We start from the raw sequence: 21,655 nt of genomic DNA on the forward strand, positions 1-21,655 counted from the left end.
GTTGCTGAGGGAGTCACATCTCACCTAAGCAAGTGATTGGTGTCGGCAGGTTCCTCTGCTGTTCGGGCAAATCACACCGAATACAGTCAAACGCATGCAAATGCATCACACATCACTGGACTTCGGAATTGTTGCTGCATTTATTTATTTCTGAAGAACTTAGAGTTAGGCAAGAACGTATACACCACGCAGAATGACAACATGCAGCCGTATCTGAATTCATACAAGACAGATGCTGCTTTGGCCTTTCCAGCCTCCTGATTGAAAATAGTTTTGTTTTGCTTTAGTCTTCAAATTGAAAACATCTCAGTCATGGCTTGTGTTACACAAGTCATCCTGGGGTCACTCATTCTCTAAAACTAATAATATACAATTCTGAGCACTGCACTAACAAGAATGTTGTGTTGGGAAAAAGCTAGAAATCCTACTTTAGTCATTTCATATAGCAGCAAACCTTCCCAAGTAAAAAGTCAAAAGACTGATTTTCGGTCCACTCTGATCACCCAAACCCCTTTATTAAGAACATTTAAATAACATACTAAATGTGGTACATAGTTTGTCTTTGTATGTATACAGAGTTGCCCTCAAATAGGTGCTGAGGGGGTCACGGTTCTTTCCGTGTCCACCATTTTAGAGTGTGCGTTGTTTGTGGACAGACTGTTCCGGTTGGGGAAATCATGGACAGAACGGTTATGTACACAGGTGTGTGAGCAAAGACGGCAGTTAAAAGTTTATAGCTTTTCCAAAGGAAGCTGCAAGATTGGCTTCTCTGAAGGCTTCGGACACGGTCTGTAAGAGAGGAGGATGACCAGGTTAGATGGACTAGGTTAATGGCACTGACCCCACTATTCCAGATAATAGCTCATATCCTGGTTGCACATTCTGGCTAACTTGCACTATTGATATCCCTCAAAAGAATCCCTGTCCCCAGCTGTGTTCTTTCTGGTTTTTCTGGTCCCAGCAATAAGTTTGCTATCCAGAGAACTCGTACTAGAAACACAGAATTCAGACTATGTGACTCCAGAAGTGAGGGTCAACTTGAAACTGTTTGCCAACCATATTTTGACAAATAGTCTAAAATGTACCCCCGATGCTACAGTGTGTTTCCCTGTCCATTTAACTCACAGGATGGGCGTGGCACACTCTGGCGACATCCTCGCAAGATGCTCCATACTCCATGGCCAGCGCTGCCTCGTTGATAATCTCTCCCGCCCCCTGAACACAAAGGTCAGCAAAGTTAGCGTAGGTCACGAATAAGCAGCACAAAATTCTCTCTGCTGAGGTGAGAGGTGGCTTGACTCACAGAGCCCAGGATGTGAGCGCCCAATATCCGGTCGGTCTCTTTGTGGCCAAGGATCTTCACCAGGCCGTCTGTGTCTGCGTTGGTTTTGGCTCGGCTGTTGGCGGCAAACGGGAACTTGCCCACCTTGTATGGGATGCCCTGCGGAATAGAACCGAGGTTACAGCCTTTCACTTTAGGGGTCGACCAATAATCAGCCTGGCCAATAATTACGTTTGGGTATCATTTCAATTGAATGGATTCCGATTATGCTTATCGAATCCGGTTCTCATAGAAACCCGGCTCAATTCCAATATTTTTGGGACAGAAGAAATAAAACTTATTTCAAGTTATAAATTTTTTATTAATAGCACATTCAGGCTATAATCAGTAAACTCAGTAAAGTAAGTGATAATTAAGTTTGTTTTGTGGAGAGATGCGGCTGTGTGGCTTAATTGTGTTCGATTTACAGCCCGCTTGAAACCGCTACGTAATGATCATGTTCATTGTCTAATTGCCATTCAAGTGTGAGCACACAGGTCCATAGTGCAAATATTACAAAATAATGCAAGCTGTCATTGATGCTAAAGGGGGCAATACACAGTATTAAGAACTAAGGGTATGCAGACTTTTGAACAGGGGTCAGTAAAAAAAAAAATCTTTGTTGCCATGTTTTATTTTATGAATGTGCCATTCCGTTATGACCTACAGTTGAATGTGAATCCCATAAGAAATAAAAGACATGCGTTTTGCCTGCTCGATCATGTTTTCTTCACAAATGGGACACGTTACCAATTCTTCAAGGGCATGCAAACTTTTGAGCACAACTGTATGTACAAGTGGGATGTATATATGTGCAATCAAGGCAAATGCAAGTGAAAATGGCAGTTTTTACTTATGTTTAAGAATATCAAAATGAATATCAATATTGCAACATTTATGATCAATATCGCAATATCACATTTTGTCAATATCATGCAAACCTACAGGTGCTGGTCATAAAATTTGAATATCATCAGAAAGTTGATTTATTTCAGTAATTCCATTCAAAAAGTGAAATGTGTATATTATATTCATTCATTACACACAGACTGATATATTTCAAATGTTTATTTCTTTTAATTGTGATGATTATAACTGACAACGAATGAAAATCCCAAATTCAGTATCTCAGAAAATTTGAATATTACTTAAGACCAATACAAAAAAATGATTTTTAGAAATGTTGGCCAACTGAAAAGTATGAACATGAAAAGTATGAGCATGTACAGCACTCAATACTTAGTTGGGGCTCCTTTTGCCTGAATTACTGCAGCAATGCGGCGTGGCATGGAGTTGATCAGTCTGTGGCACTGCTCAGGTGTTATGAGAGCCCAGGTTGCTCTGATAGTGGCCTTCAGCTCTTCTGCATTGTTGGGTCTATCACATCTTCCTCTTCACAATACCCCATAGATTTTCTATAGGGTTAAGGTCAGGCGAGTTTGCTGGCCAATTAAGAACACATGCTCCTTAAACCAGGTACTTGTAGCTTTGGCACTGTGTGCAGGTGCCAAGTCCTGTTGGAAAATGAAATCTGCATCTCCATAAAGTTGGTCAGCAGCAGGAAGCATGAAGTGCTCTAAAACTTCCTGGTAGACGGCTGCGTTAATCTTGGACCTCAGAAAACACAGTGGACCAACACCAGCAGATGACATGGCACCCCAAACCATCACTGACTGTGGAAAATGTATACTGGACTTCAAGCAATGTGGATTCTGTGCCTCTCCTCTCTTCCTCCAGACTCTGGGACCTTGATTTCCAAAGGAAATGCAAAATTTACTTTCATCAGAGAACATAACTTTGGACCACTCAGCAGCAGTCCAGTCCTTTTTGTCTTTAGCCCAGGCGAGACGCTTCTGAAGCTGTGTTGTCTTGTTCAAGAGTGGCTTGACAAGGAATGCGACAGCTGAAACCCATGTCTTGCATATGTCTGTGCGTGGTGGTTCTTGAAGCACTGACTCCAGCTGCAGTCCACTCTTTGTGAATCTCCCCCACATTTCTGAATGGGTTTTGTTTCACAATCCTCTCCAGGGTGCGGTTATCCCTATTGCTTGTACACTTTTTCTACCAAATATTTTCCTTCCCTTCACCTCTCTATTAATGAGCTTGGACAGAGCTCTGTGAACAGCCAGCCTCTTTAGCTGTGACCTTTTGTGTCTTGCCCTCCTTGTGCAAGGTGTCAATGGTCATCTTTTGGACAGCTGTCAAGTCAGCAGTCATCCCCATGATTGTGTTGCCTACAGAACTAGACTGAGAGACCATTTAAAGGCCTTGCAGGTGTTTTGGGTTAATTAGCTGATTAGAGTGTGGCACCAGGTGTCTTCAATATTGAACCTTTTCACAATATTCAAATTTTCTGAGATACTGAATTTGGGGTTTTCATTAGTTGTCAGTTATGAAAAGAAATGAACACTTGAAATATATCACTCGGTGTGGAATGAATGTATACATTATACAAGTTTCAAATTTTGAATGGAATTAATGAAATAAACTTTTTGATGATATTCAAAGTTTATGACCAGCACCTGTATACTGCAGGTACCAAGCGCAGCTGCAGCGCCTCCTTGACTCATTGAAAAGAAAAACTGTAAGAGAGTCGTTTATGGAAGTACTTGGCATTCGAGGCGGATGATCAGGGAGTAATAAACTCGCAAAAACCAATACGCAAACAGTGTCTTTGAACTTTCGAGACAAAAGGAGGAAACACTTCCAACTTAGCGAAGCACCTCAAAGACCGACATGCAGATTTATTTAAAAGAATTCAAGGTGAGTGAGTTTCAATTCACGTTACATTAACAACATATCAAAAGTACTCTCTTTGTGTATATACTAATCTTGAAATACACCTTACCATTATTTTTGTTTGAGACAGCTGGCATTTTTGTGTAGCCTGGCCAACTATGTTCCATATGATGTTTGCAATGGCTAAAGGCTACCATGTTAAGGCTAACGTAATGTAACCATAGCTCGAATTAGTAGGCTATTATCCTTACAGTTCAGTCTGTCATCTGTCATCAAAATATAACGTTAGCGATAAAAAGTGCCATTAAAAGTTAATTGTATTTTAAGCACAGTACTATTTATTTTAAATATTTGAAGGCTACATGCCACTGTTCCTTTTTGTAATGTTAATTGTTTTTTATGTTTATTACGTGAAGGCTACATGCCACTGTTGTTGTTTTTTGTAATGTTCAAATGTTTTTATTAAAGGAGTGTATGTTGAAGTACATTTAATTTATTGTTGTTTTTTACCGTGGTATTGAATTGGGTATTGAGAATCGTGGAATTTCACTGGTATTGGTATCGACTACAACATTTCCGGTATTGTGACATCCCTAGTACAGACACAATGCTACCATGTTAGTAGCTGCTATCAGTCTGGGCGAGGAATTTCCAGGGGTACCGTTCTGATATAAGAGTCACGTTAGGCAGGAACAGCATACATTGTGTTCATAGTGTAATGAAACAAAACTTGGCCCGTAAGACTTTATAGGAAACCAATATGATGAATGTGTTTTTAATATTACAATTCTCTAATTAACTGGTTAACCAGTCTATTTATTGGTAAAATAACATGCACTTTTTGAAAGAAAGTTATAGAAGGTATTTCATTGTAATTGTAAAATCACAACTTTTATCACTTAAGCAGCTAAAAGCAACACAAAGGAACTAATGTATTAACTAATGTAGTAATTACTAATGGATTCAAGAAGTATTCAGACCCTTTCACTGTCTTCACATTTTTATGATATGTTATGTGCAAAAGATGCTGCACCTGTTCATTCTTTAGAACCACAAAGATATTTGTACCTAGGCAACTTGACAGAGCAAATTGGTGATTTCTTTAATATACTCATTTGAAAAACCGAATATTTCACAATGGTAAACACTTGTCCTAACTGTCCTCTCTTAAGCAAATTTGTATTTTTCACTGATCAAGCAAGCAACAACAGGGAAGCCAAATAGTTATGGCATGTATTCCACATGTTACACTAAGGCACATATACTTCTGTTAATCAGTTTTTTTCTTATATTATGTAAATTGTTTCCCAAAGGGATTATTTGATCATATATGGTAGTTAGGGATGTGTCAAAATGCAAATAGCCAATGTTGTGCACAAGGGCTGAGGCTAAGAACATGTGGTATTGATCAATGGTGATCTACCAGTGTGTAAAACAGTCGCAGGATGGTTTGACTAACATTCCTACGCATACGAACATTCTCAATTCTATTCGTAACTGTAATTTGTACATAGTATCTACACACGTGATGAATGAGGGCCCTGGAAGATCCTCTGTATTTTGCTTCGTTCATCCTTTAATCCTGACCAGTCACCCAGTCTGTCGCTGAGAAGCATCCCCATAACATGATGCTCCCACCACTATGCTTCTCTGTAGGGATGGCATTATCCAGGTGATAAGCGGTGCATTGTTTTTGATGTAGCGCTTATCATTCAGCCTGACTATCTTCCTAATGCTCTCAGAGTCCTTGAAATGTTGTTAGGCAGTGATGGTCATTCTTCTGACAGGTTCTCCCATCTCTGCAAGGAAACTCTGAAGCTCTTTTAAGAATGGCCATTGGCTTCTTGGTCACTTCCCTCACCAACATTTTATATCCTTCCCCAGATTTACACCATGACACAATTCTACCCCAGAGGTCTTAGGAGAGGTCCTTGGACTACACGGCTTGGTTTTTATTCTGACGTGCACTGTAAAGGGTGAGACCTTATAAAGACAGGTGTGTGCCTTTCTAAACCATGCTGATCAAATTAACTTGCCAAAATTGGACTCTATGAAGTTCTAAAAACATCAAAATGCGTAGAAAGTTAAAGGGTCTGAATACTTTCCAAAGTCACTATGTAAAAGCTATGTAGATTCATTAATTTAGTCAAGTGTGTGCGCGTGTATCACCTCCTCTTTGAGCTGCTCCTCTGTCTTGCCCACCCATGCCACCTCAGGGTGCGTGTAGACGACAGAAGGGACACAGTTATAGTCGATGTGCACGGCACCCCCGGCCATGCCCTCCACACAGATGATGCCCTCATCCTCCGCCTTGTGGGCCAACATGGGACCAGCTATCACATCACCAATGGCATAGATACTGCAGAGGGTGAAAAATGGAAACCATCACATTTAGTCATTTCTTAAAGAGATATTAGTGAGAACCTATTGGAATAGGTGTACAGTGGCTCTCAAAAGACACCCTTGGACTTTCCCTGTTTGTTGTGAAATCAATATGGATAGAATTAGGAATTTTTGCCACTGATCATGTGAAACACCTATATTGCACACTGAGTGACTCCATTCAAGTAATTATAGGACTTGGTTGCACCACTCCTCATTCAAATGTGTCACAGAAAAATGAGGGGAATATATATGCACTTATTTTCAGTGTTATTTTTGTAATTAACTCAGAAATGTATTTTATTTTTCACTTTGACATTATAGTTTGTGTTGATCAGTGGCAAAAACCCCTGATACATTTTTTTTGGACTGGAGGTGGGTGAAAACCTTTGTGAGCAACAGTCTAGATAAATCAGGTGTTTATGTTAGTGGTGTAGTGGTGGTTGAGGTTTACCTGGGTACTTTGGTCTGGAAGCGGTTGTTGACAGGGATGCGCCCCCTGTTGTCCAGCTCCAGGCCCACAGTCTCCAGGCCCAAATTCTTGGTGTAGGGCCGTCTGCCGATACACACTAGCAGCACGTCACAAGTCAGTGTCTCATTCTTTCCGCCGGCCGCCGCCTCCACACTGGAGAACGTAAAAACACAAAAATGGTTGAACAGTGTATTTACATGAAATATAACAAAGGGCACCAGGCACCGCTGAACCCCTGCACCAGGCACCGCTGAACCCCTGCACCAGGCACCGCTGAACCCCTGCACCAGGCACCGCTGAACCCCTGCACCAGGCACCGCTGAACCCCTGCACCAGGCACCGCTGAACCCCTGCACCAGGCACCGCTGAACCCCTGCACCAGGCACCGCTGAACCCCTGCACCAGGCACCGCTGAACCCCTGCACCAGGCACCGCTGAACCCCTGCACCAGGCACCAACTAACCCCTGCACCAGGCACCAACTAACCCCTGCACCAGGCACCAACTAACCCCTGCACCAGGCACCAACTAACCCCTGCACCAGGCACCAACTAACCCCTGCACCAGGCACCAACTAACCCCTGCACCAGGCACCAACTAACCCCTGCACCAGGCACCAACTAACCCCTGCACCAGGCACCAACTAACCCCTGCACCAGGGACCGCTGAACCCCTGCACCAGGGACCGCTGAATCCTTACAATACTTTATTTTAAGCCAATGGTTTTTAAAGTACTATGTTCTTGTTCTGTGCTCCCACATATAATGGATTACACATTCATATTAATGATTTAGTACTAGTAGTCACTTTTCTATTATGCTAGTCAACAATACCGAGCCCCGCTGCCTCAAAGCCAAATTAACATATCAGCTTTTATTTTTTTTTAATGGAGCGGAACCAGACACGACCATAATCGACAGCTGCCCCAGCCATAGAGAGCACCGCAGAGTGAGGTTCAGGACCACGGAGAGCACACCTAAGAAGACTACGGCCAAGAGCCTGCTGGAAGTTTCTGATCAGCAGCAGGTTTACCAGCAGCATCCTCCCTGCAGGGCCTTTCTCAGCAGCTGGCTGCCCTGGAGAAAGTCACCCAGGAGCTGGTTCACAACCACACCAACCAGCCCACCTAACCTCCTCACAGACCAGGGGACCCCCTTTGTTTCCCATTTGATGCAGGACCTATGCCAACTCCTGTGCATCCATCACCTGCAGAAGTCCATCAACCAGCCCCAGATGGATGCTTGGTGGAATGCTTAACCACAGAGAATGGCTGCGACTGGGACCTGATGCTCTTGTACATGCGTGTGGAAGACCAGACAGGGGCCTGCTGGACATGGCCAAGAAAGCCTGGAATAAACATCTGTCACCAAATCACGCAGAAACTGATGGAACGTGTCTTTCCCCCCCGTCCGACAAAACCTGGAAGAAGCCCAACAAAGCCAGGAACGGAACTACAACCGGCTCACCCTTCTCCATAATGTCCAGCCAAACATATTCCTGCAAGGACTTTTTGTTAATTTGTTATTGTTTGCATCAATTAGCTCGTTTTTTTTTAATGACCAGCTGACATTGATTACATTTGATATTTTAACTACTACGTAAACAATGTACATACATAAAGTTCAATAATTAAGTGATGTTATATCATATTCAAGTGCTGATGTAAATAAGCTAATCTAACAAGCAAAGAACCAAACATTGTTTCGTAATTTGTTGAGTCATTCATCCTTTAACAGGGCGCCAGTACCAGTGGGTAATACACAAACTGCAGTAATACTTGAAAAACATTGTGAAAAACTAACTTTTATTTACTATTTGCAATCGGTTTAGCCGTACTAGTGCCTAGCTTGGTTGTATTTCTGCACTCATGAAGCAGTTAACACTGAAAGATCTAATTTAGTCATATGATCTACCAACCTTGAAATTTAACATTGTCATCTATCACTATCATAAGGACAAGAATATCTGTAAACTTTTCCAACATTTGGCTATGTATGTCTTATATAAGATTACTAGGTTTTGATTTTGTATTTGCTACTGCTAAGTAGTTTTTTAATGGTTTTGTCAAACCACTTCACCGCACACACACACACACACACGGGAATGGAACTCACGCCACATCAATCTTTCCGTCTGGCCTCTTGGTGGCGCCCATGACCTTGGTGCCCAGTTTGAATTTAATACCCTGCTTCTGCAGGATGCGCTGGAAGTTCTTGGAGATCTCCATGTCGATGCCCATACCCCCTACGTGGCCCAAGAACTCCACCGCTGTAACCGTGGAGCCGAGACGCTGCCACACCGAACCCTGGAGGACAGAAGGCCCGACAGAATGTCAGAATGGACACCGGATATCCCTCAAGAGCTGGGGCTCTTCATACTGGTACTCAATCTTTCTAGACCTGCGGTGACAGTGTGTTGCCCTCACCAGCTCAACTCCGATGACTCCGGCACCGATCACAATGAGGTGCTCCGGGACCTTCTTCAGCTCCAGGGCTCCCGTGGACGACACCACAGTGTCTTCATCAACCTGACGGTGCAGGAGGTTAAGAGAGTTAGGTCCCAGCTTGGCCCCAGACACATCGGCGCTAGCACTGTGATGCACCTGCAACTGAAGAGCACCGTTCTATACCTCTATCCCAGGGAAGGGCGTGACCTCGGAGCCAGTGGCGATGAGGATATTCTTGCTGTTGATGACCTGCTCGCTGCCGTCCTCGGCTGTGGCCGTCACCTGGTTTTTGCCTGTAATCTTGCCAAAGCCGTTCACATGCGTCACCTGAGAGGAAATGGCCATATTACATCATCAATTAAAGATGGGGGTAAAGTTTATTACAAACTCTGGAACAAAGATGCTACTGGCCAGGATCCCTAGATTAGATTTCTATTTTCTATAAAGTGAGCTAAGAGTTTAATTAAAAAAAAACGTCCAGCTTCCAGAACTTGCTCACATTATTGAAATGCCTGGGAAAGTTCGTTTTGGAGAGCAGTTATGAGCAGAGAGGCAACGTGCCAAGCGCATTTGTTAGGGAGGGACAAACAGTTAAGATACTCTCCACCTTCTTCTAGCCTCTTTCTGAAAACAACGTCCGGATGCTTCACAGAAAACATGAGCCGAAGGTCTTGTAGAAGCTGTCCTGAACAGGGCCCCTCTTCTACAATGCAAGGTGCCACCACGGTGGAAGCCTCACCTTGTTCTGTTTGAATAAATGTGCAATGCCCCCAGTCAGTGCCTTGACCGCCCCACTCTTCTGTGACATCATCTTCTCCAGGTTCAACGTGAGCCCCGTGACTGAGACAGACACGCAGAGAGAGAGAGAGAGAGAGAGAGAGACAGACATGCCGAGAGACAGAGAGAGAGACAGAGAGAGAGACAGAGAGAGAGACATTCGAGTCATGTTACTGGCATTCATAAAACACCTGGCTGGAGCAAATGCCTGAACGCACCCTTTATCGCACTACAACCAGGGTTGCTAGTGACCACTGCGTGATGTGGACTCTTACTTTCAATCCCCCTGCTTTCAAAGTCCTTGCCATGTGCCTGGTGGTACAGGAAGGAGTTGTTCAGCAAAGCCTGTACAAGGTGACAGGGGAGACAAGAGGCGCACTCATTATTCAACAACTGTCAGAGATGAAGTTGAGGTCACAGTTGAATACTACCCAGCAGATGTAATAAGACGGGTCATTTGGTGTTTACCTTGGAGGGGATACAGCCGACATTCAAACAAGTACCGCCCAGGGTGGCATTCTTTTCAACACACACCGTCTGTAAATTAATAAACAGATTGTCCAGTCAATTAGCCACTAGCGTTGATACAGAATGGGTGTTTTTCTTTTTCTTTTAAAGAGAGTGGACAGCCACAATCCTTATTTTCATACTGTCACTGGGAATCAGTGGACATTCAGGTGAAGTGGGGACAGAGGTTTAGGGTAGAAATGGTATTAAACCCTGGTGTGCGTCGGAGGCCATATACATGTGCATAAAGAAAAGAGCGTTGCCACTTAACCGTGCCTCCATGTAACGATGTAATTTTACCTTGAACCCAAGCTGGGATGCTTTGATAGCAGCAACATACCCACCAGGACCAGAGCCCACTACTGTGACATCAGCTTCAACTGTGAAACAGAGGGGGGAAATGTTTATTAAAGGTGCAGATAGATCTGTATTGCACTCACATTGTGTATAGCCTAGAGTTTAAGGGCAGCGCCACTGATTAGCTAATGAGATATTGGATAGATAAATGCAGACTTACTTTGTGCTTTGTCAGCATACGTTCTGACAGAAAGAACTGTTGCACCTTGGAGCCTGTTGGGTAGCTGATGGCTCCGCTGTTTGTGATAGGTGAGAATACAAATTGGGACAATGAGTTGTTAGACACATAGTATACGACTAATGTCAACTTGTCTCTGTTGTGTGAACTGTCAAATTGCCAATAATTACAAAACATTTTTTTTGTTTAAATAGAATGTATGCTTTGGAAGTGTCAGCTAAATTGCTTAAATGTAAATTAATATTAACTTTGAATTCAGTTTTCTTGAAAGCGTTACATTACTGCAACGGTTAGTGTTACATGTAGTGCATAACTATGATTGTTCTCAGTATATGACAGTTGATGAGAACTCACATAGCTACCTAATTAAGCAAGTACAGTAGTCCTGGTAAAAATGCTAAGACTTGTACGTTACATGTAGATAAAAGTGGTAACAAGCTACAGTAGTAATATGAAATAGTTTTACGTCAACTTGAGTGCTTTAATAGCCACGGACGTACAGTAACAGTTTAAGCAAAAGGCAAGATGGTGCTCTTTACATGGACATAAACAATCTCGCGTGCTTGACGGTTGTGTTTGACTTTATGTCAACTTCGTCATGGCTAATGGTACTTAGCTAACGTCAGCTCTTACCTAATGTTATAACGCCTTTATTGCAAATAACTAGTTCCGTGACGACAATAACGTTAGCTAGCTAATGTTAACTGATCAAAACAACAAACTAAGCATAACCAGCAACACAGAGAACACATGCCACGGACAACGGCTCGCACGGAAAATGCATGTTAACAGGCAACTAGCTAACCCTGCGAACTTGATATTTAACGTTACTCTCACCACTGTAGCTAGCTGGGTTTTTAGCATAGCTAACTTCTCAGCTAGCAAGGCCTGGTCTCCCTAAACCACGTAAAAACACTCGATATAACAGTTCAATATATCTTGCTTTTACTCATATTTATTCTAGACAACTTCAGTAACTAACTTAGATATCATTATTCGTCTTTACCGCTGCCAGCGTGCGATATACTTGATTCCAGCTCTGCATTTTATATGTGTCCCTTCACAGGCTGTGTAACCTACAGCAAGCGGATCATCCAAGGACTCACGAAATTGCGCGTGCTCAGTAACACTTCAGGAAATGCCAATGTTGGCGGTCGTCTCCATAGACATAATAAAGAGTAGACCCCGCATTGGCTGCTGGGCGCGAGAAATACGGCCGCCATCTTGGACCGGTCATACTCCTAGTTGCGTAGCAGCAGAAGCAACGATGCCAGAGCATATTCCTGCTCAAATCGGCGGACCATAGAAAGCAGGGCTCGGGGGATTACTTTTCACAAGTAAGATTTAACATTATTATATTTTGTGACTAGAATATTACCAGAGAGTTGAGAAAGAGCAAGGATCTTTGATATTACTGTACTGAAATCGTAGCCAGCTAGCTAGGCTATGTTTACTGCACCAGCGGGTGTTCACCCAGCTATGAACTGAGACATGATAAGTCATATTCCATAACACTGACTTAGATTACAACTGACACAAGAATGCTATTGTAGAAATAAAACAAATATTACTGGTATAACATTGGCCAGCTAATTTTACACAAGTGGCACAGACTGTATAATAAATAATTATCATTGTTGGGCAGTAATAGCTTAGCAAGTAACTTAGTGTTTTGGTGGTAGCTTGACTATTTCCAGAATCAAGTAATTTTTCAGTAGTAGTAACTCCTTTATTTACCAAGTTGCTTGGCCACACAAGCTACACTTCTTGTCACGTGAAATTAGCACAACTTAAAGTTGCTTCCTATGTAGTGAACTAGCCTACTGCTGTGTTTGTGTTACTTAGCTTGCTACATTTGACTGGGTGGTAGCTTTTGTGTAGTGAAGCTTTATTCATGGCAGAGTAACTAATAGCTTAGCTCACTACAATTTCCAAGTAGCTTGCCCAACACTGTGTATTACTCACATGTAATTCACCCTAACAAAAGTAAGATACCTCTCATGTCTCATACCCACCCCACTTAAAATAAAGGCAACAGAACATCTGATAGTAGAATGGTTTGCAAACAAGCTTATTCACAATTTCAGCAACTTTGGTTCATGTACATGTAGGTGTCAACATGGTGGGTATTTCATGTGTTTTCAAGTTATCCCAGTTCTGCAATTACATTGATCCAAGTTAATGTTCCTTTGTCTACAAGTATACTGTATAAGTTAAACAAGATCCCATTCCTAAAAACATGGATGCAAACTAATTATCTATCTGCCCTGGTAGCTGTTTACCATTTTCGCCCCTGTGATTAAGACGGGGTGATTACACATTACTGATGGATGTGAGGGAAAATTCAATTTACTGCTTTGAATTAACAAAATCACATGGGGCTTTCTTGGGGTGACTTTTTTCGCCATGATCAGAGTAATACAACTTTTTTCTTTTGCAGGTACTTGTCGGTCATCGGATTTGTTATCATTATCTACACGTTGATGCTGATGATTCCTGAACTGCTCAAGGTTCAGCGGTATGTGCTCACCTACAGGTTCAGCCAAGATCACTTGGAGCTCCTATAGGCTCTGTGCACCAGCGTAGTAACGAACTTCCGCTTTTGTCTAGAAGTCTGCATTGCAGTTTCCGGTTTACTTACTAATACTCATCCGCATTAGTAAACACCTAAACTCACAACAAGATGAGTGATGCTGTTGTATGGGAAAAAATGAAATATAATGTACGTGATTCATTTAAGTTTCAAGGTACAAGTGGGGCATCATTTTAATCAGGAGAATGTCCTCTTTTTAATAAAATATGGCTTGCGCCATTCAATGACTTTAAACACTAGACTAGAAATGGTCAGAAAAGGCAATTTATGTATTTTTTTTAATATTCTTTTTATATACTTCAACGTAACGCAGGTTTAAGCGCAATTAATATCATATAGGACCAGATGTTTACTTCCTGTGCCAGTTGTTATTTTTCAGTTTTGTTGTGAAATGAGTTTACAGTAGTAAAATAAAAGAGGAGACCTGTTTTGGTGCTTTTTTGAGGCTATGGAATTTTAAGCTTAATTCAGGTTAGAAGAGGCTAAATGAAGGTTCATTTCAATTCACTTGCTATGGGGACGTGCTAGCGTTCCAGCTCAGCCAGCGTTCTTTTGCCGTTTTTGAGGCTAGGGTGAATTTTTATGTGTTCTATTGTCCTGCCTAATACTACACTAAAAAGGAACACATCGCTAACTAGCTTACACCACAGTAAACTACTTACCCTCGTAGTTGTGCAGATAACTCCATGCGTAGAGTTTGAATCCCTTGTTCCGCTTGCTTGTTGGAGCAGGGGACCAGGCATCAACAATTCGATGGACATCACTAATGCTTATTTTAGGCAGGTCTTGGAGACTTCTACTAAAAACTGAAATTTTGGCTGATGCGGGTGATCGCCTTAAGTAAACCGGAAACTGATATGCCAACATCTGGCTGAAGCGGAACTTCGTCCATACGCTTGTGCACAGAGCCTATTTAATTCAATCAGAGCGTCAGGTAGGGTTGGTGTTCTTTTAATTACAATTAATTCGGAAAATATACCTAATGAATATCTTTATGTCTTGTGAGTAATGTATGAATTGTGTGCCTGTTTTCCATACAAGGCGGCTGGAATAACAATTAAACGGCACGCCATTTCCAGGCTATCTTCCGCCGCCTGATGGTTCGGTGTGGTGTCTCACCTGGTGAGACAGGCAATGTGGCAGCCCAGGATAACACTGTGTCCCTGTCTGCTGTGGAGATGGCTGCTCTTCAGCAGTTTCAGGAGAGGACATCTCCATTCGCCGACATTTCGGCCCTTGTGTGTGACCACAGTTATCTCACAGTTATCTCCCCACTCAGCCTTATTTTGAGAAACACAGACACAACAAGTCAGAATGATGGTTGTCGATGCCAAACTGAGTCTCCTCAATGTGTTCCCCAAGCAGAAAACATCCTCTGTTCCAATCTCTTCCCGGACGATGTGTGTGATTGTCGACACCTTAGGAGCTTGCATTGGTGAAGCTTGGCAGATCACCCTCTCTGCAGCTCTCAGCACCTTATTAAAATAATAATTTTAAAAAATACATTATATTTATATAGCGCTTTACGAAAACATTTCAAAAGGAGGTCAAGCTTATTTTCTTCCTTCAAGTTTCTTAGAACCTTTCTTCAAACAAAACTCCTACTTTGATGCATATCTGTTGATAATGAACCAAAGTTGCTGAAATTGTGAATAAGCTTGTTTGCAAACCATTCTACTATCAGATGTTCTGTTGCCTTTATTTTAAGTGGGGTGGGTATGAGACATGAGAGGTATCTTACTTTTGTTAGGGTGAATTACATGTGAGTAATACACAGTGTTGGGCAAGCTACTTGGAAATTGTAGTGAGCTAAGCTATTAGTTACTCTGCCATGAATAAAGCTTCACTACACAAAAGCTACCATATGGCCAATGTTATACCAGTAATATTTGTTTTATTTCTACAATAGCATTCTTGTGTCAGTTGTAATCTAAGTCAGTGTTATGGAATATGACTTATCAAGTCTCAGTTCATAGCTGGGTGAACACAGGCTGGTGCAGTAAACATAGCCTAGCTAGCTGGCTACGATTTCAGTACAGTAATATCAAAGATCCTTGCTCCTTCTCAACTCTCTGGTAATATTCTAGTCACAAAATACAATCAATAGTACGGTAATGTAAAATCTTACCTGTGAAAAGTAATCCCCCGAGCCCTGCTTTCGATGGTCCGCCGATTTGAGCAGGAATATGCTGCACAGTGCTCTGGCATCGTTGCTTCTGCTGCTACGCAACTAGGAGTATGCCCGGTCCAAGATGGCGGCCGTATTTCTCGCGCCCAGCAGCCAATGCGGGGTCTACTCTTTATTATGTCTATGGCCTCCCCTATGATGTAAATACAAACAAGTGTTCTTAATCTTAACGAGAAATGCGATTTCAGGCGTATAAGCAGTGGCGGTTCTAGCTTGTATGGCTCCCTTGGCGAACCCACGCTCATATAAAAATATCAAAAAGTTACAAAAACAATATAAATGAATTGTATATGAATACAAATAAAGAAAGACAATCGAATTCTAACACTATCGCCCAATTGCTAACAAAAAATACACAAATAAAACTAAATTGCACAAAGCCTAGATGTCTCTTCATCCTGGTCAGTGCCAGAGGGTGCTCCAAAATCTTTCAGAAATGTCCTGAATTTGCATTGAAATACAGTATAAAAGTCTGACAACCTAAATACATTTGTTGCACAATTAATTATACATGTCATTATGCAGAATTTATCTAACTTCCAGAATAGGAACCAAATGAACCATACAACTAGTGATGGGAAGTTCGACTCTTTCTACTGACGCTGATCTTGGCGAGTCGTTCAGTAAAAAGTGTTAAAGTCAACACTTCCCCGAGTTGGTTTGTTGGAAAGGAGAATAAAACCTCAGGAGTCAGGTCAATTACTGTACCGCATATTCCGTTTATTACAAAAGCTTTTGGAGACAAGTGTCTCCACACAATGTCTAAGGATCAACAGTCAAAACAGCATTTTATACTTCAACTACGCCCAAAAGATAGAGGCGTTAAGTTAGCAAAGCAAGTGTGTCATTGGTCCACTTCCAATTCTCTACCTAATAAGGATAACTGCAAGTATCCTATTGCCCCCTTGTGGTTTCTGTTTTGTCTGTCCGACTATGTGTGTGTGTCTCTAACCTGCTTCCTGTTTCTCAAAAGACAGACATACTAAATCTTTCTCTCCCCGGCAACCGCTTGTACAGGGTTTCCTGTTCTCCTACTTGCACCTTCAGTTTCAGCTTATGTTACAAACACTTAATATTTTGCTTCATTGCTTACAACAGCTTACAACAGTTCACTAACTTATACAATCAATATATCTACAATTCCCCCTTTTGATCTCTCCCCAGAGAGATCACCCCTATTCGCCAAGTTCCAGTTCTCCCGGGTCATGCTGCTCCAGTAGAGGCATCAGCATCCCTGGTGGCGGTCCTGGAGCCTTCTCAATGGCTGTAGAGATCACTCTCATGGCAAGCCATCTTATGCATGGGATACAACAACACCCACAAGCAACCATTATAGCACCAAATGTAGCAAGCGATAAAAGAACAGACATTATCAAACCTTTCCACTGGCCGAACATCGAGGTCAGCCATTCCTCCAGCGGATTATCTATCCCAGAATGCTCGTGCATAGTTCGCGAGAGAGTCCTAAGGCCCTGCAACGCCTTAGCAACCGACCCGTCCGGAGCTGTATTGTTAGGAATGAAAGTACAACACATGTCCCCAAACATCGCATAAACCCCGCCCTTCTCTGCCAATAACATATCGAGGGCTATGCAATTTTGCACCGCCATCAACGAGGTGGGGCCCAACTGTTCTGACAGGCCCTCAACTGCATCACGGGTCAAATTAGAGAGACGTAAGACATTATAATGTACATAGTTAATGCGGTCTACATTCTTTTTGGAGTGACAGGGAACAAAGCGGACAGAATAGGAATATTTTCAAATCCTGCCACGACTTGGTCTGCGAGTTTGAATTCTTTGGGGACCCCTCTAGGGATCCCTATCGCATTTATATAGGTTGGGGAGTCCACAGTGAGGTCGAATGTATCCCTTGAGCAACGGCCTATTACATGTCTACGCCGGCGCCGGGTAAGAGCGTCGCTCCTTTTTGCCTGGAGTGATTTGACTCGGTCACCTATCAGCACTAAGGGTGCTGCTAACCGTACCATCGCACATACCCCCTGGGTGCCTTTTGGGATTCTTACCAAGAGTCGGGTGCCCCCACAATAGTAATACAGGCCAGACTGGGCCCATGGTCCGATAATAGATCTGCTCTGGATCGTAACATTACACCACTGCGAGGGGATTTCTCCAACGTTCACCACGGGTTTCTGACTGGTGAAGTGGAAACAGGTATATCCCCCTCCCCCTTTATGGGGAGTGAACGGCCCCGTCCTGGTGTCGTTAGCTATCGGAGGAAACATGCTTGTCAGGGTGGTGCAGTTCACAGGGGAAGCGCTATGTGTAAGAGCTAACATGCACTGATATCCCCAAGGGTCCTCTGAATACAAAGGAGCCGGCTCAGTGTATAGTTGAGGTCGGGCAGCGGCACATGCCACACAGTCTCCTAAATCTTGTTCTTTGGCATTTTGCAACATCCATTCAAGCCAGATATTACTCTCGTGATACCCCGTGGCTTTCTCGATCACCTCTAACGGTTTCAATTTGGTATAGTCACCCTCTACCACTTCCCCAGGTTGCACCTTACCTGCTGAGGTGTCCACAGTCCCCGTGACTGCCACAACTGGAGAGCTAGTGGTCGGCACCCTAATGTTAATCTTAATAAACGCTTTGGTGTCAGTTCCTGCCTGTTCCACTCCGAGAACCAAATATATTTTATCCGCACCTCTGTCAGGAGAGGTGTCCCAACCCCCGACAGACAAGGTAAGTGGATTCTGGGAGGAGCTGAAATCTCGTTGGAACTGTGGATGGTACACAGTGCCAAAAGCATGTTTTAGGCCCAATAAGCTCTCTACCTTCTGTAAATCACTGTTCTTAAAGTGAGTCCCATTGTCTGACCTGATTTTCTCTGGGAAGCCGTGTCTGGGAATGTACTGGTTCACTAAACACTTGATCACTGTCTGACTGTCCTCCCTTCTTGCCGGCCAGGCTTCTGGCCACCCTGTGAACATGTCCACACACACTAACATGTAGCGGCACCCCCGTACTGTTTCCCCCATGTCCATGTAGTCTATCACTATCTCTTGTCCAGGTCTCGTCGTCATGGGGAACACCCCCATCTCAGGTTTGATCGTCGGTTTTGGATTGTGGTGAGTGCAGATGGTGCATGTCCTATTGTAGTTACGCACCATGTCTACCATAAACGGGTGCCACCAATGGCACAAGTTCCTCAACATCTGTGCTGGCCCTACATGGCCCAACCCATGGGCTTCTGCAAATTTATTTCCCTGCATGGCTGGTGGAAGTATTACTCTACCGTCTGGCCCTCTCCAGAGCCCGCTCGTCTCTGTTGCTCCTCTCTGTTGCCAAATTGTTTTCTCTTGTGGGGAAGCCCCCTTTTGTCATTACATTTGCCACCTGTATCCCCAATTTTTTCTACTTTCCCGTACCTGGACCCCACCCATCATCATCTACTTCTCTCTCAAACTCCCCGTCCATTTCTCCCTGACTTATGTTACTGTGAGTCCCAGACTCAGAATGATTAACAAATGATTAACGGGTCCCTGAACCAACACTTTTGGGACTTGAACCCAGTTCTCTTGTAAAAAATTTGGGGAGTTCCAAACTCCCCGGGCCTCTAACCCAGCTGAACGTGAACCTTTACACACAATAAATATTTCGAGGTGCCCCTAAGTCCTCGGGCCTGTAACCCGACAGGTTGCCAAGACTCTAACTCCCAACCTCCACCGTCCCCGTAGGGAAGTGGTGTGGGGTAGTCAACCCCAGAATGATTAACAGGCCTCTAAACCGACTTACAGTTAGACTCTAACTCACACACCGTTAACGGGCCTCTAACCCGACTTACAGTGAGACTCTAACTCACAGACCGTTCCTCTGACCTCCTGAATTTAAACCAGTGTCCCAATACGATCTCCACAGGTTCACAATTTAGTTCACAGCCAATATGCAGATTTAGGTATAACAGGCTCTGCTTACCTTTATCATGAGCCGGCTCGGAACCTGTGAATCTCGTGTAGGTTGTCTGGACCGGGTCGAATTCCTTCTCCTTTTTCCAATCCCGGACGAGCCCCCGAAATTGTTGAAGTGAACACTTCCCCGAGTTGGTTTGTTGGAAAGGAGAATAAAACATCAGGAGTCTGGTCAATTACCGTACCGCATATTCCGTTTATTACAAAAGCTTTTGGAGACAAGTGTCGCCGCACAATGTCTAAGGATCAACAGTCAAAACAGCATTTTATAGAGGCGTTAAGTTAGCAAAGCAAGTGTGTCATAGGTCCACTTCCAATTCTCTACCTTATAAGGATAACTGCAAGTATCCTATTGCCCCCTTGTGGTTTCTGTTTTGTCTGTCCGACTATGTGTGTGTGTCTCTAACCTGCTTCCTGTTTCTCAAAAGACAGACATACTAAATCTTTCTCTCCCCAGCAACCGCTTGTACAGGGTTTCCTGTTCTCTTACTTGCACCTTCAGTTTCAGCTTATGTTACAAACACTTAATATTTTGCTTCATTGCTTACAACAGCTTACAACAGTTCACTAACTTATATAATCAATATATCTACAAAAGTTAGATTATTTCGAGTCATTTCGTTCATTTTAGTCATTAATACCTACAAAAATGTATTTATAATGCTACTGTATTGATTTATTTTTCTTTGCGAATGTAAAACTAACAGTGTATTCCATGGTTGGGTGGAACTCCGCCAGTCATTCAAATGAACGAAACTAACATTCAATTGAACGATGAAACTGACCGAGTGCTTGTTTTCATCTTTTCTTTCATGGCATCAGTAATCAACTAACTATATTAATTATTATAGTCTGCGTTCAATTATCAGTTATAAACATGTCAGACATTTGAATGAACGTTACAATTGAAAAAGGCACACAAAGAAAAGGACTTGTGAGTCCTGAGTCACTAAAAAGATTTTTTCAAAACGAACAAATCGTTCGCAAACTGCACATCACTACATACAACTTCCTTGGCTAATTCTGGGCATATGATACCCCAAAAGAGTGAATATAATATCATAAAAGATATAAAGTATCAGCACAATATAGAGATATTTGAAGTTAGCCTACAGCATTGGAAATTCCCATTACTGAGGTCAGAACGTAGTCATCATAATCACAAAATACTTTATGATGTCTCTTCAATGAAAGTTAAACAAATCAATATTGTGCTAGTCATTGTCATAATGAAACTTTCCATCCATCTTTTTCCGCTTATCCGGGGCCGGGTCGCGTGGGCAGCAGTCTAATCAGAGATGCCCTGACTTCCCTCTCCCTAGACACTTCCTCCAGCTCTTCCGGGGGGACACCGAGGCGTTCCCAGGCCAGCCGGGAGACATAGTCCCTCCAGTGTGTCCTAGGTCTTCCCCGGGGTCTCCTCCCGTTGGGACGGGCCCGGAACACCTTCCCGGGAAGGCGTTCAGGAGGCATCCGGAACAGATGCCCAAGCCACCTCAGCTGACCCCTCTCGATGTGGAGGAGCAACGGCTCTACACTGAGCTCCTCCCGGGTGACCGAGCTTTTCATCTCTAAGGGATCGCCCAGCCACCCTGCGGAGAAAGCTCATTTCAGCCGCCTGTATCCGGGATCTTGTCCTTTCGGTCATGACCCAAAGCTCATGACCATAGGTGAGAGTAGGAATGTAGATTTGCCGGTAAATCGAGAGCTTCACCTTGTGACTAAGCTCTTTCTTCACCATGACAGACCGATACATCGACTGCAT

General features: G+C 43.2%; 1 protein-coding gene across 1 annotated transcript; it reads right to left on the reverse strand.

Annotated features, from left to right (window-relative positions):
* Positions 1–125: 125 nt before the first annotated feature.
* Positions 126–12,303, reverse strand: dldh (dihydrolipoamide dehydrogenase). The gene is made up of 14 exons (XM_010884217.3): positions 12,185–12,303; positions 11,161–11,236; positions 10,944–11,023; positions 10,605–10,673; positions 10,412–10,481; positions 10,099–10,199; positions 9,543–9,686; positions 9,339–9,440; positions 9,028–9,218; positions 6,897–7,067; positions 6,230–6,419; positions 1,304–1,441; positions 1,126–1,215; positions 126–789 (listed from the first exon to the last, which is right to left on the reverse strand). Exons 1-14 carry the CDS (start codon positions 12,221–12,223, stop codon positions 724–726), a joined length of 1,527 nt encoding a protein of 508 aa, XP_010882519.1. The 5' UTR covers positions 12,224–12,303; the 3' UTR covers positions 126–723.
* Positions 12,304–21,655: the final 9,352 nt, after the last annotated feature.

The sequence above is a fragment of the Esox lucius genome, chromosome 19 (assembly GCF_011004845.1).
Source record: "Esox lucius isolate fEsoLuc1 chromosome 19, fEsoLuc1.pri, whole genome shotgun sequence".
Lineage (NCBI taxonomy): Eukaryota > Metazoa > Chordata > Actinopteri > Esociformes > Esocidae > Esox > Esox lucius.